This window comes from Mastomys coucha, unplaced genomic scaffold (genome assembly GCF_008632895.1).
Source record: "Mastomys coucha isolate ucsf_1 unplaced genomic scaffold, UCSF_Mcou_1 pScaffold19, whole genome shotgun sequence".
Taxonomy (NCBI): domain Eukaryota; kingdom Metazoa; phylum Chordata; class Mammalia; order Rodentia; family Muridae; genus Mastomys; species Mastomys coucha.
Genome location: NW_022196901.1, coordinates 5,506,064 through 5,518,314, shown reverse-complemented (window position 1 = coordinate 5,518,314; position 12,251 = coordinate 5,506,064). Strand labels below are relative to the sequence as shown.

The 12,251-nt window shown below is 42.3% G+C and overlaps 1 protein-coding gene across 1 annotated transcript in view; it reads right to left on the bottom strand.

The window, feature by feature from the left end:
* LOC116097617 (ATP-dependent translocase ABCB1) overlaps positions 1 to 12,251 on the bottom strand; it is a 78,706-nt gene that overhangs the window by 5,479 nt on the left and 60,976 nt on the right. Inside the window, exons 24-26 of the mRNA XM_031380287.1 lie at positions 8,994 to 9,134; positions 7,063 to 7,219; positions 4,966 to 5,163 (exon numbers count right to left, since the gene is read on the bottom strand). Coding sequence (XP_031236147.1) covers positions 4,966 to 5,163; positions 7,063 to 7,219; positions 8,994 to 9,134 — 496 coding nt within the window. The remainder of the gene's footprint in view (positions 1 to 4,965; positions 5,164 to 7,062; positions 7,220 to 8,993; positions 9,135 to 12,251) is intronic.

The window sequence follows — 12,251 nt, the reverse complement described above, 5'->3', positions numbered from 1 at the left end:
ATTTATGTAGTAATAAGCAGAACATTGAGCCTCCTTCCAAAAATATCCATGTCCCAATCCCTCAAAACTGAATATATTTTGGCAAAGAGGCATTAGAGTAGCACATTGTATCACGTGCATACATTAGTATGCTAGTAATTGGCTAACTCTAAACTACGATGATTGTGCGGATTATCTTGGTGCAGCCAATGTATTCGTGAGGCTTTTAAGTGTGGAAAGGGGACAGGAATGGGCTACCTTGAGGGGTGTGACATGAAAGACTTGGCCAACTACTGCTATCTTTGAAGATAGAGAAAGGAACCCTGACATAGGCAAAGCAGAGCAGCCTGGACTGGCGAGATGGCTGAGTGGGTAAAAGCACCGACTGCTCTTCCAAATGTCCTGAGTTCAGATCCCAGCAAACATATGATGGCTCACAACCACCCGTAATGAGATCTGATGCCCTCTTCTGGTACATCTGAAGACAGCTACAGTGAATTACAATGGAACGAGCGGGGCCGGCAGAGGTCCTGAGTTCAATTCCCAACAGCTACACACATGATGGCTCACGGTCATCTGTTCACCTATAGTATACTCATACACTAAAAAAAAAAAGCAGAGCAGCCTGTCTCTTGTGGTCTCAAGAAGGTATACTACTGTCATTTGTATTTTAGCACAGTGAGAGCTATTCTAAAGGATCAAAGACTTACAGCAGTGTGTGTGTGTGTTTATGTGTTTGTGTGTGTGTGAGAAACAGGATAGAAAAATAGATAAGAGTATAGTATTCATAGTATATTCAACACTGAGCCAGGAGTAGGAAAGAAAAGGCCGTCTTTCCCCTACATCACTGGTTCTTAACCTATGGGTCACAATCGTTTTGTGATTGAACAACCTTTTCACAGGGGTTGCCTAAGGCCATTAGAAAACCTAAATATTTACATTATAATTCATAACAGTAGCAAAATCACAAATATAACAAATATTTTGTTATAAAAATAACAAAAATAACTGTATGGTTGGGGTCACCACAATGAGAGGAACTGTATTGAAGAAAGGGTCATAGCACTAGGAAGGCCGGAAACCACTGAGTTAGATGCGCAGGAGCTGGGGAGACCCTGCATAGATTTGCTGATAAAATCCTTTTCTGATAGAGATATGCCAACTAAACAGATCTCTTTTTCAAAACCAAATGCCCTTCCAATGAGGGAGGTGTTAATGGCTTCTAAAGAAGACCCTAGTACACCAGTTTTGGAGAGTCAAACAATGGGGCTAAATGTGAACTGGATCATCTGTGTACTCTGTGCGCCTTGTGAGTAGCTGGGCCTCTGGCATAGCACTGGCCAGAACTAAGAATGCCACAGGAATGCATTTCTCCTTGTGAGACTGACAGTTACATGGATAGAAGGCATACCATGACCTTGCTGGTACCAAGCTGTGTTGCCATGGAAACCACTCTGTGCATCTACTCTCCTAGCTTTCTAAACATTTTAATAAGTCAATGTGCAAAATAAAGGATGGGGAGGAGCAGTGCAAATCCTGAAAGCATGTGGCAGGCATCGTAGCATAAGCCGCATGTGGCAGGCATCGTAGCATAAGCCGCATGTGGCAGGCATCGTAGCATACACCTGCTAACCGTACGGCAGTGGAGGCAGACCACTGGAAGGTCAAGTCAACCTGAGCTCCATGCCAAGTTCTAGACCAGTTTGAACTATTGTAGCAAAGCTCTATCTCAAAACAAACACACAAACAAGGAATCCATGTGAGAGCATAGCTATGTGATCTTGTTAGAATGAGGGAGGATAGTATCTTAGAAGTGGAAATTTGAATAAATAATCCTTAAAGAAGTTTATTCTATGTTTATATCCCTGGAAGCAAAACCTGTTATCTCATAGAATCAGAGGCAAGTCTGAATGGCTCCTGCAAGTTTTAATAAATTTGTACATTTCACCAAATACAATAAAACTCTTGGTCTTAATTATAACTGTAAAGCACACAGAACCATTTAAAACCACATTGGCCAAAGAATCCTTCCTCTAAGAAACACATGTTTGGAAGCCCAGAATGCTTTCAAGTACAGCTTCTGTGGTAGAGGCACATCAGTGGTCTGAGGGGAGACCCAGAAACTCTGCAGAATTCATGAAAATTCCTCACAAAATCCAAGCCAAAGGGAAGGCCTATCTAGGAAAGTAAAACTTGGTAAGGAATAATGCAAGGCTAATGAAGATAATAATCTCTGGTACTTTGAACCCTTTCACTCTTTCTATAAAGCTCCCCACCTTCTTGTGGCTCCTTGTCTGCATGGGCTGACCTCTATGCTGGGATAACTCAAGTAGCATGGCTTTTTTCTCTTTTTCTTCTCCAACTTCCTCCTCTGAGAAGCTGCAAATTTAAGCCCCGCCCCACTAGGAAGTTATTGTGACTATAATAAGATGCTGTAAGATTTAAAAATCTTTCTTAAAATATAACAAAAGAGGTTGGGAAACTATTGCTTCTGCTAGGTTCCACTGTATCTGGCCTGCTTGCTACCCTGGACTACCGAGCACAGCCCACATTTCCTCTTGTAGTAAGTCCTAGCTGTATGGCTCTGCACTATGCAAATCCTAGATGGCCCTTAAGAGCTAGCTCCAGGTCTCCCTTCTCTAATCAAATTTACACAAGCATATTTTCCATCTTCCCAGTTAAAGTCACCATATGCTATTTCTTTGAATTGCACAGTTTATATGCTGGTTAATAAAAGCTTATTGAGGACATCCCTCAAAGTTCTGGTGGCTGACACTATCTTCTCTAATTGCTTTGAATGTAGCAAAGACCTTTTAGAAGAGTGGTTCTCAACCTTCCTAATGCTGCAACCCTTTAATAAAGTTCCTCATGTTATGATGACCCCAATTATAAAATTACTTCATTGCTACTTCATAACTGTAATATTGTTACTGTTATAAATGTTACAAATCATAATATAAATATAAAACAAATATAAATATGATATGTAACCCCAAAGGGGTCTCCACCCACAGGTTGAGAACTGCTGATTTAAAGTTCTACACTCAAATTTTAACACCAAAGCATAAAATCAGATAAAAAGAAACACTTTTTAATAAAGTAAAAAGATGTAAAGCATTTATAACTTATAGAATAAACTGACTATACTGGTTGGTTTTGTGTCAACTTGACACAAGCTAGAGTCATCAGAGAGGAAGGATCCTCAACTGAGGAAATGCATCATAAGACCCAGCTATAAGGCATTTTCTCAGTTAGTGATCAATTTGGAAAGCCCAGGCCATGGGGATGGGGTGTGCTATCCCTGGGGCTCTATAAGAAATCAGGCTGAGCAAGCCATGGGAAGCAAGGCAGTAAGCAGTACCCCTCCATGGCTTCTGAATGAGCTCTCGCTTCCAGGATCCTGTGCTGTTTAACTTCCTGTCCTGACTTCCTTCAGTAGTGAACAGTGCTATGCATGTGGAAGCTGAATAAACCCTTTCCTCCCCAACTTGGTCTTTTCTTGGTCATGGTGTTTCAGTGCAGCAATAGCAACCCTAACTAAGACACTGAGTAAAATATGATTGTTTTTGAATTGTGTAGCAATAACTATTTTAAAAGCCATGGGTATCAGATTGAAAAGTCTCCACTCTTCTTCATCATTTAAGGCAGCCAGGATCCCTTGGAGCTGATGGGAATTAATATTTGGGTCATTGTCTTATCTCTGCAGTGGCTATAAGTGGCTCTATGTATAACTTAATGCATAGAGAATAACAATTTCCGGGGGCTGGTGAGATGGCTTAGTGGGGAAGAGCACCGATTGCTCTTCAGAAGGTCATGAGTTCAAATCCCAGCAACCACATGGTGGCTCACAACCACCCATAATGAGATTTGATGCCCTCTTCTGGTGCATCTGAAGACAGCTACAGTGTACTTACATATAATAAATAAATAAATAAATAAATAAATAAATAAATAAAAGAGAATAACAATTTCCTGCTCTAAGTTCCTTCTTTGTACTCTTTTTGCTATATCCCACTACTTGTATTTAAACTCACAGCCAAAGATTGCTTCAGTTTCCTCCTTTTAAAAATATTTATTGGAGTTGGGGAGGTAGGCACAACATGCCTTTAATCCCAGTACTTGGGAGGGGAAGGCAGATGTATATCTGTGAGTTCAAGACCAGCCTGTTCTTCAGAGCTAGTTTCTGGACAGCCAAGGCTACACAAAGAAACCTTGTCACAAAAAAAAAAAAATTCTCTTTTTTCCTTAATTTGATTTTATGTATGCATGTGCCTCAGTGTATATATGTGCACCATGAGCACACAGGACATCACAGATCAAAAATGGGAGTCAGACTCCCCTGGAAGTGGAGTTAGTGGTGGTCTGAGGTACCATGTGGGTGCTGGGAACTGAACCTAGGTCCTCTGAAAGGCACTGAGCACTCCCAACTGCCAAGCCCTCGCCACAGACCTCCAGATTCCTTCTTTTGAACTTGTTATGTCAAATGTCCCCTATTCTGCTGCTACTCCTACCTCTTTCACTGTCAACTGCTTCATAGTTTACACTCCCTAAATCTCCATGTTTCCTCCCAAGCTTCCTTCAGACATGCCAAGCTGTTTACTAAGAGTAGGAAGTGTTGGAAACAGTCCATTGATTTGCTCCCTCAGGTCACCATGTCTTCTCCATTCTCACCTCCTCCAACTCCACGCCATGCCCCGCCCCCATCCTCATTGACGTCTTCTCCTTCTTAAAACATAGTAATCGGATGTAATCACCTTGTCACTCCTAGACCCCTTCTCTATTTCTCAAACTACGCTAGCTTTTGATGCCTTTCTCATGCAAGGGAGATGGGTGGTAAATAGGCTCCTGTGAACAAAAACAGAGGCGAACTGTTGATGGAGAAGGTGTCAGGGGCAGACGGTGCAGCTTAGACACCAAACATGTCTTATAGTCAAGAGCTAATAATACCCAGGCATTAAGATGATCTGAATACAAAAGTGTGCTCACCACTGTTCCAGACATGGGGTTGTAGAAGCGCTCGAGCAGCTGGACCACTGTGCTCTTCCCGCAGCCACTGCTGCCCACCAGGGCCAGTGTTTGACCCTTCTTCACCTCGAAGCTCAGCCCCCGAAGCACTGGGATGTTGGGTCGGGTGGGATAGTTGAACATGACTCCATTAAATTTCACATTTCCTTCTAACAGATTCTAAAATGAGAATAGCAATAGTTACTTTGATAATGGCAATATTGGAAACAGAGTAGAACTGAGTCTAGGTGTGAGGTGAGGTGAGACCAAAAGGAAAGACCCACTTCTCTCCGGATGCCGGGGCAATTCTTAAGCACTGCTGGGCATCATTAAGTGCTTTTAGCTCCATGCTGAGTACTCCCTAAGTCTTTACTGTACTCGTCCTTTGCATAAATGACTAAAAGAGTCCAAAAATGGGCTATTTGACAGATCATCCTCTTATAATCTGGCTTCCTTGAGCAGGAGGCTGTCAGAGAAGCAGCTCCTTTGACAGCTGCCTGATGCTCTCGTGCCGATTTGGCTACAGTGAACCCATCATGAATATCTGAAGAAAATGTTATTGCAATTACAGCTGCTTTTGGCAAAAGCACACTTCAATGGGGGAAGGCATTATTTCCATTGTGACTGTCATAGCAGCTTGCTATGGAAGTCACAAGGATGTCCAGCAAGTATTTTCATCTAGGATGCAGGGGATCACTGCTGACGGAGTGCTCCCTGTTGATGGGCTCACAGTGGCCCAGCAGAAGGCCCCTAATTAGTGTCAATATAGTCTTGATATATCTGTCTTGAAATATAGGGCTTTGCTTGCTACTTTTCCTCTCCCTTATCAATACAGTGGACTAAGCTGACCACACAAAGGAGAGACAGCAGCAGCAACAGTTGAGCAATGGCTGGCATGCCAGTGAAGGGTGACTAAACAGAGTTCTAGACGATGATATACATGGGAACTGAAGGTAGAGATGATAAAGATTGCAAAGAGCTATAGACAAGAACTCCAGGCTCCAGTTGTTGGAAGAACTGCAAAGCTTTAAGGACCAAAGTTCTGACACCCGAGGCTCAACCTATAATACTAACAACTATAGGAGCTAAGGGTCCTAATATTGGAGTCCTCCCAAACAGCTGTCATGCTTAGCAAGTGCTGCTGCTGCTGCTGCTGCTGCTGCTGCTGCTGCTGCTGCTGCTGCTGCTGCTGCTGCTCAGTGCTATTGGTCAGTGCAAACTATAATAGTTTCAAATTACCAGAACAGTTGGTAATTAAAGCCTAGAGCAAGAAAACCTTAACATAGCACCGAGCAGCCATAGTCTCTGGCTTCTAACGTCTGGAGGAGGCTCCCCAGTTCTCAAGGCTCAGAGCCTGCCAGCTCAGTCCCATATGACCTTAGGCAATCAAGGGCTTATGACTCCTAAAAGTGAAAGAGTTCTAACCACCATGCTCATGGATTCTATCCATGAAGAGCAAAAAGGCCTCAGCCAGGTGGTTAGTAACAAATGTAGTGAAATTCTACTATGAACTTTGAAATGAAGGTAGCCTTCCATTTCACAAAGCTAGAATTTAACAGACTCTAAAAGAATCAGTGCCTTGGCCAGCGATATGCTTCAGTGGATAGGGACCCTGCTACTGAGCATGACAACTTGACTTAAGTTCCCAGGATCCACATGGTGGAAGTAGAGAACCAATTCCTAAAATTGTCCTCTGGCCTCTACCTGTGCACTGCAGCAAGTAAACATTCACACACACATATAACTAAATAAAAATGAAATTTAAAAAAATCTTAAGAAAGAGGAGAGTCAATGTGTTCATGTGGTGGTATTAACACCATCTAATGCATAACAGAATGCAATAATCTGGAGCTTTTCCTCCAGAATTTGCTTATGAAGACAATAGTATTCTTATCTCTCTGTAACTGTCATGTAAAAGTACTGGGGCTTAATATATATTAGTACTCAATGAAATAAACCCAAGGCCTAGAAATTTATATCACAATCAATATAAGAAAAAGCACAATTATATTAACTTTCTCCTTTGACTGCTTTTATCCGTGGGGTTAGCAGGTCAAGTAAGTGAATAAACAAACTCACAGGCTTCAGGCCCTCCGTGCTGTAGCTGTCAATCTCAGGGGTTTTCTCAATGATCCTGATGATATGCGACGCTGACACTTTGGCTTTCGTGTAGTCAGGAGCGAATGAACTGGTATTCCCAGCTGCCATGGCACCAAAGACAACAGCAGAAAATACCCTGAAAAACAAAAGAAAAAAAAAAAACATGCAGTAGTTACCGCTGTGGAAGCAAGCTGTCAAGTCTATACCCAAGTGGCAGGGTGACCACTGATCTGAATAGAGAAAAATCATGCAGAGGAACTACGAAGACACCACCACAGTGGTCCCTCTCTGAGCCAACCTAGACTTGATAGTTCTCACCACCCACATTGCTCCACTGGTAATGCCTCAGGGACAGCAGAAGATGAAGGACAACAGCCAGGAGCTGGCCTGATTCACCCAGCATCTAGTTCTCTACAGAAGAGAGAAAGGTGTTTCCTGCAGTCCTTGGCAACTTTCTGTTCTCGGCTTTACTGGCTTTAGGAACTCTTTAGAAAGAAGCCACGGGGCTTCCTTGAGGACTTCTCTTTACCAGGAGTGGGTTAGAATCACTGGACCAATGGCTGTGGATTTCAGACAAAAACATGGATGCTCCCCAACCGCCCCCAGCCCCAGACCAGACAACACTCCACTCCAGCTAGATCCCAGAGGCCATGCCTGAGGTCTCCCATTTTTGTCCCTTGCAACATACCAATGTCTGACAGATGTGACAGGCTGCTCACATTCTTTGTCAAAACACTGTCGGTGTTCTGTTTCCCTTTATGTATTCAAGAGTTTGTTTGATTTTAAATGAGAAACTGTTCCTGAAATGCATAGCAGTGTGGCTGGATACAAAATAGCCAGTTCTTTCATCTCTCTCTGACCTTTGCAAACACTTCCGTTTAAAAGATGAAGTGTGTTTCCCACCCTTTGAATCTAGGTTTGCTTGGTGACATTTCTATTAGCAAGATAGAGCAGAGTCAATGTCATCAGTTGGGTGTCTAAGACTCTGGAGATCTTGTATGCTTAGCATGCTTGCTCATTTTCATTTGTATGTTCCCCCCTTCCCTCCCTTCCCCCTCCCCCTCCTTCTCTCCCTCCCACTACTCCGAGTTGCTACAAGGTAAAGCATGTACAGAGGACGACTCTTACTAGGTACCTACCTTGTCCTGAAACACTAACTCAGATCAGTACAACTGACTTATGCGCAAAATAAGTGTTTTTAATTCTGTGTCACTGAGTCTGGTTGTGGGAGCATATTCTCACAAAGCCTATGAAATATGTGGCGAACATCTCCCTACTCATCATGTCATACAGTTGCTAAGATACATTTGTATTTGTGACATGGCTTTCATAGCATAGACTGGAAAGGACCTTAGAGATAACAAGTATAGTTGTCAATGTTTATGCCTGGATACTTCCCCTAAATTGGCTTGTACCTCTGTTTTAATGGGTACCATGTTTTGTTAAATCTACAGCTAAACTATTTTTAAAACAGGGAAAATCTTTATCTTCCTTACCCATCATACCCCAGAACATCATTCAAATACCCTTGCTTTTCTCCATATACATTTCATTGTGTCATAGGAAACAGTGGAACCGAGCATGCTCTTACTGTTCCAGAACACTAGGAACCAACCACTTCCTTTCTTGGGCCTCTATACACATGCTAAAGGAATATTGTGCAATTTTAAAAACTACAACAAAAAAACTACATGGTTAACTTTCGTCATGTATCATTTAAATGTGTGGGATTTTTTTTTCAAAGTGGCTACTTTTCACAGGCTTCCTTTGGCGGTTCCTAATTAAATAGATTTTTACATCAAAGATTTTAAATCTATGACGAATGGTGTGTCGGCAAATTTCATTGCTTCAAAGGCTTGGAATAAATCAATGTATTCAAATATTTATCTCTTTAGGAAATCAATACTTACAACATAACATTTTCAAAAGTCATGAGTTGTTGTGCCACCAAGTAGGCACCAAACCGGAAACAAGCAGCATAGGTAAAATACATCATGGCCTGGGTGAAAGCGAACGTGATCCCGAAGACTTGTGCCTTCTTCATCGCATTTCTGGAAAGAAGACAATCCAAATTCACTCCATTGATCAGTCATTCAAGCAGTTTATTGTGGATTGGCAGTGAGGCACGCAGGCATGACAGATACTGTGGACTCCATTTCCGAAGAATTCAGCTGGATCCCCTTTGGTGTAGCTGTGTGAATTTGGGAAACAGCCATGTCTCTGAGACTCAGTGCTGTCTTCATCTTCAGTGTAGGATTATTACATCTCAGTGGGTTGATGGAAGATAACTGGCCTAGAACCCTGAGAAGGGCCTGTTTTACATTAACAATGAGTGGTTCTTTCCTTTCCCACACTATGGGACACACAACACTGGTGTCCTGTAGAGCAGGACACCTCCCAACACATCTACCCTGCACACTCCAGCTGTGGGTGACAGGGGAGCAGCCATGTCCTTGCATGTGGGGATCTAGAGGAGCTGCAGTGGAGGGACTTCCTGAGGAATGTGCTGTGGGAAGAAAGATGCACTTGTCTGTCTGGAGTCTGGGAAGGCTTTACAAAGGATTAACATTCCAGGAATTTCTGAACAATAGCTTGGGTGTGGAGGTGTGGGCAGGGACCTGGTAGGGATGAGCAGACCTTTGATCTTCCTACTCCTATTAGTTTAAACCCGCCAGTCTTTGCCACTTAGAAACTTTTCCCAGGAAAAGGGGGCCTGCCACGACTGTGACAGAGGTGCTTGGAGACACTTCAGTAAGGTCTAGTTTTTGCCTTGTGTTAGAACGTGGATTTTTGCCTTCAGAAAATTATGGCTATCTCTCTGTCTTCATGTTTTAAAAGGTATTTTATTTCTATATTACAAAAAACACAATCAAGAGATTTTAAACTTCTTTTTAGAAAGGTTTTGGAGGTTTACAACATTAAAATGGTTAAAAAACACTGACTTAAAATGTTTATCTTCTTTTTTGCTAACATTACGCTATATTTATTTTTATGTTTATGGATTAAAAAGTTTTGTTTTGATGTTGAGAAGGCTCCAATTTAAAATTGTTATTTTAAATCTAAGCCTAACAGGGATAAAAAAATAAAGTCCTAGTCTTATAAAAGTTACTAAATTATTGCAAACTATTAAAGATGATTAAGAAATGCAAGTTAGTAGTCAGTCACCTTATAAATGATATCCTTTAAAGTGTTCAGAAATATATTTGAAGTGATGCTAAGAAATGATGCAGTGGATAACAGGAATAAGCCTTTTTGCCTCCTGTATATGTCTTTAAGCCTAGGATGGATAACTAGAAACACACAAAGTTTGTCTATGTAGATGGTCCTCAGGCACTTTAGAGACTTGCAGACTATGGCATTTAACGTTTAGTAAAATGCTTTTCATGTAGACATATCAGCTCCTGACAGCGTCCTAACAAAGATGGGCATAGAAGACCATCCACCTGAAGCTTGCTTCAAATGTGTCAAAGCTGGCCACTGGGCAGTAGACTGATGATTGCCTCAGCTGCTGACAGAACACTGTCTAAACTATGGACAGGCAAGATATTAGGAAATTGACTGCCTCACTTTGCCTAGACAAAGACAGAACAGCCTTCCCAAGTTCCTGTTTCACAGAAACGTCTTCCAAGGCCTGATAGCTAAAGAAAGATGCCCTTCGAACTCCAGCGGAGCCTGGGGACCAGCTAGCTGGGAGTCCTCTGTTTTTCAATAGAAGTTGCTTGGTCTGCACCTCTTGTTGACTCAAGTAAAATGTATCCTTCTCTGGTCTCTGATGGGCTTGAAGACTAGATTAGTGAAAGAAGTAATTTTTTACCTAAGGGAACTCAGTTTATAGTGACTGCTCCCAGTATTTAACCACTTGTGTCTCACGGTGTCATGGTGAATAACTGTGTTACGGTGAATAACTGGATAGGAAAAGGTGTCATGTTTATGTAAGGTCTGAGGTTACAAAAACTTGAATGAGGATCTAACAAAGTGTTTGAGGGTAAATACAAGTTACGGAGTTTGAGGATATAAAAATTTAAATGGTGATAACAGAGTGGTTTATGGTTCCTACAAGGAATGGAAAATGCTTCCGATTTATTCCCCCTCACTATGCTGCTGTTTTACAAAGACTTCCAGAGTGTTAACACTTTTAACGAAAACCATTCAACTGTTCCTCTTACTGTGACTGAAAGACACGAGTCTGCTGCTCTTTCTACAGTGTGGACTTCAGTACAGATTACAAACAAGGTAACACTATCATACCAAAAATTGATCTCTTCTTGAAAACGTAAGAAGATTACGGTAATCTTCAGGGAAGCCGCTCGAATCACCTCTCAAAGTCAAAGGAACTCCAGATATCCACTGTCAATCAACAGCAGGTTTTCCTCCTGCCAATTCCTGAGGATGGAATCCCTCCCCCTTTTCCTGGTTTCAGACTCCGTCTTGTCCCAAATGCCAACAGGTCTAAAAGTTTCAAATGTACACCCAAGAAAAAATGTTTCTAAACTCCTTAACTGCCTGCGATACATATCTCTCTCCCTCTCTCTCTCTCTCTCTCTCTCTCTCTCTCTCTCTCTCTCTCTCTCTCTCACACACACACACACACACACACACACACACACACAACATATTTATCATAACCTGCCAAGTCTAGGTGTTTTCTCAAAATCTGCATCCAGATCCAGGAGAGCTGATTGGCTACCTACAGGTGCTTCTTTCTAGCCTCACAGACAGGGCCTTTTTGTCCCTAACCCCATTTGGTCCTGCAAAACTTAGACAGCAGCCTGCTCTTCCAAGACCTAGCCAACATAACAGCTTTTGGACTCCTAATAACAATGCCCCCATACCAGCAGAAAGTATTCATAAATGATAATATAACCCCTTATTCACTTATTATCAACAACTGAGATGTTGGGATTCAGACCCAGGACAAGTGACTGAGGTGCCTACTTAACATCCCAAAGCAGACCTAACCTCAGGTTCTCCCTGCATCCTTTAATCTCTACTTGTTAAAGGACAAGGTCTGCATACCCCTACCCTCTAAACCTAACTATCCAGCCAAGGACTTGGGCTTCTTCTCACCCCAGCTTTGTTTCTCTTGCTCTCCCTCCCTTCCCCTTTTTTCCTCCCTTTCTCCTTCCCTCCCTCTCCCTCTCCCTCTCCCTCTCCCTCTCCCTCTCCCT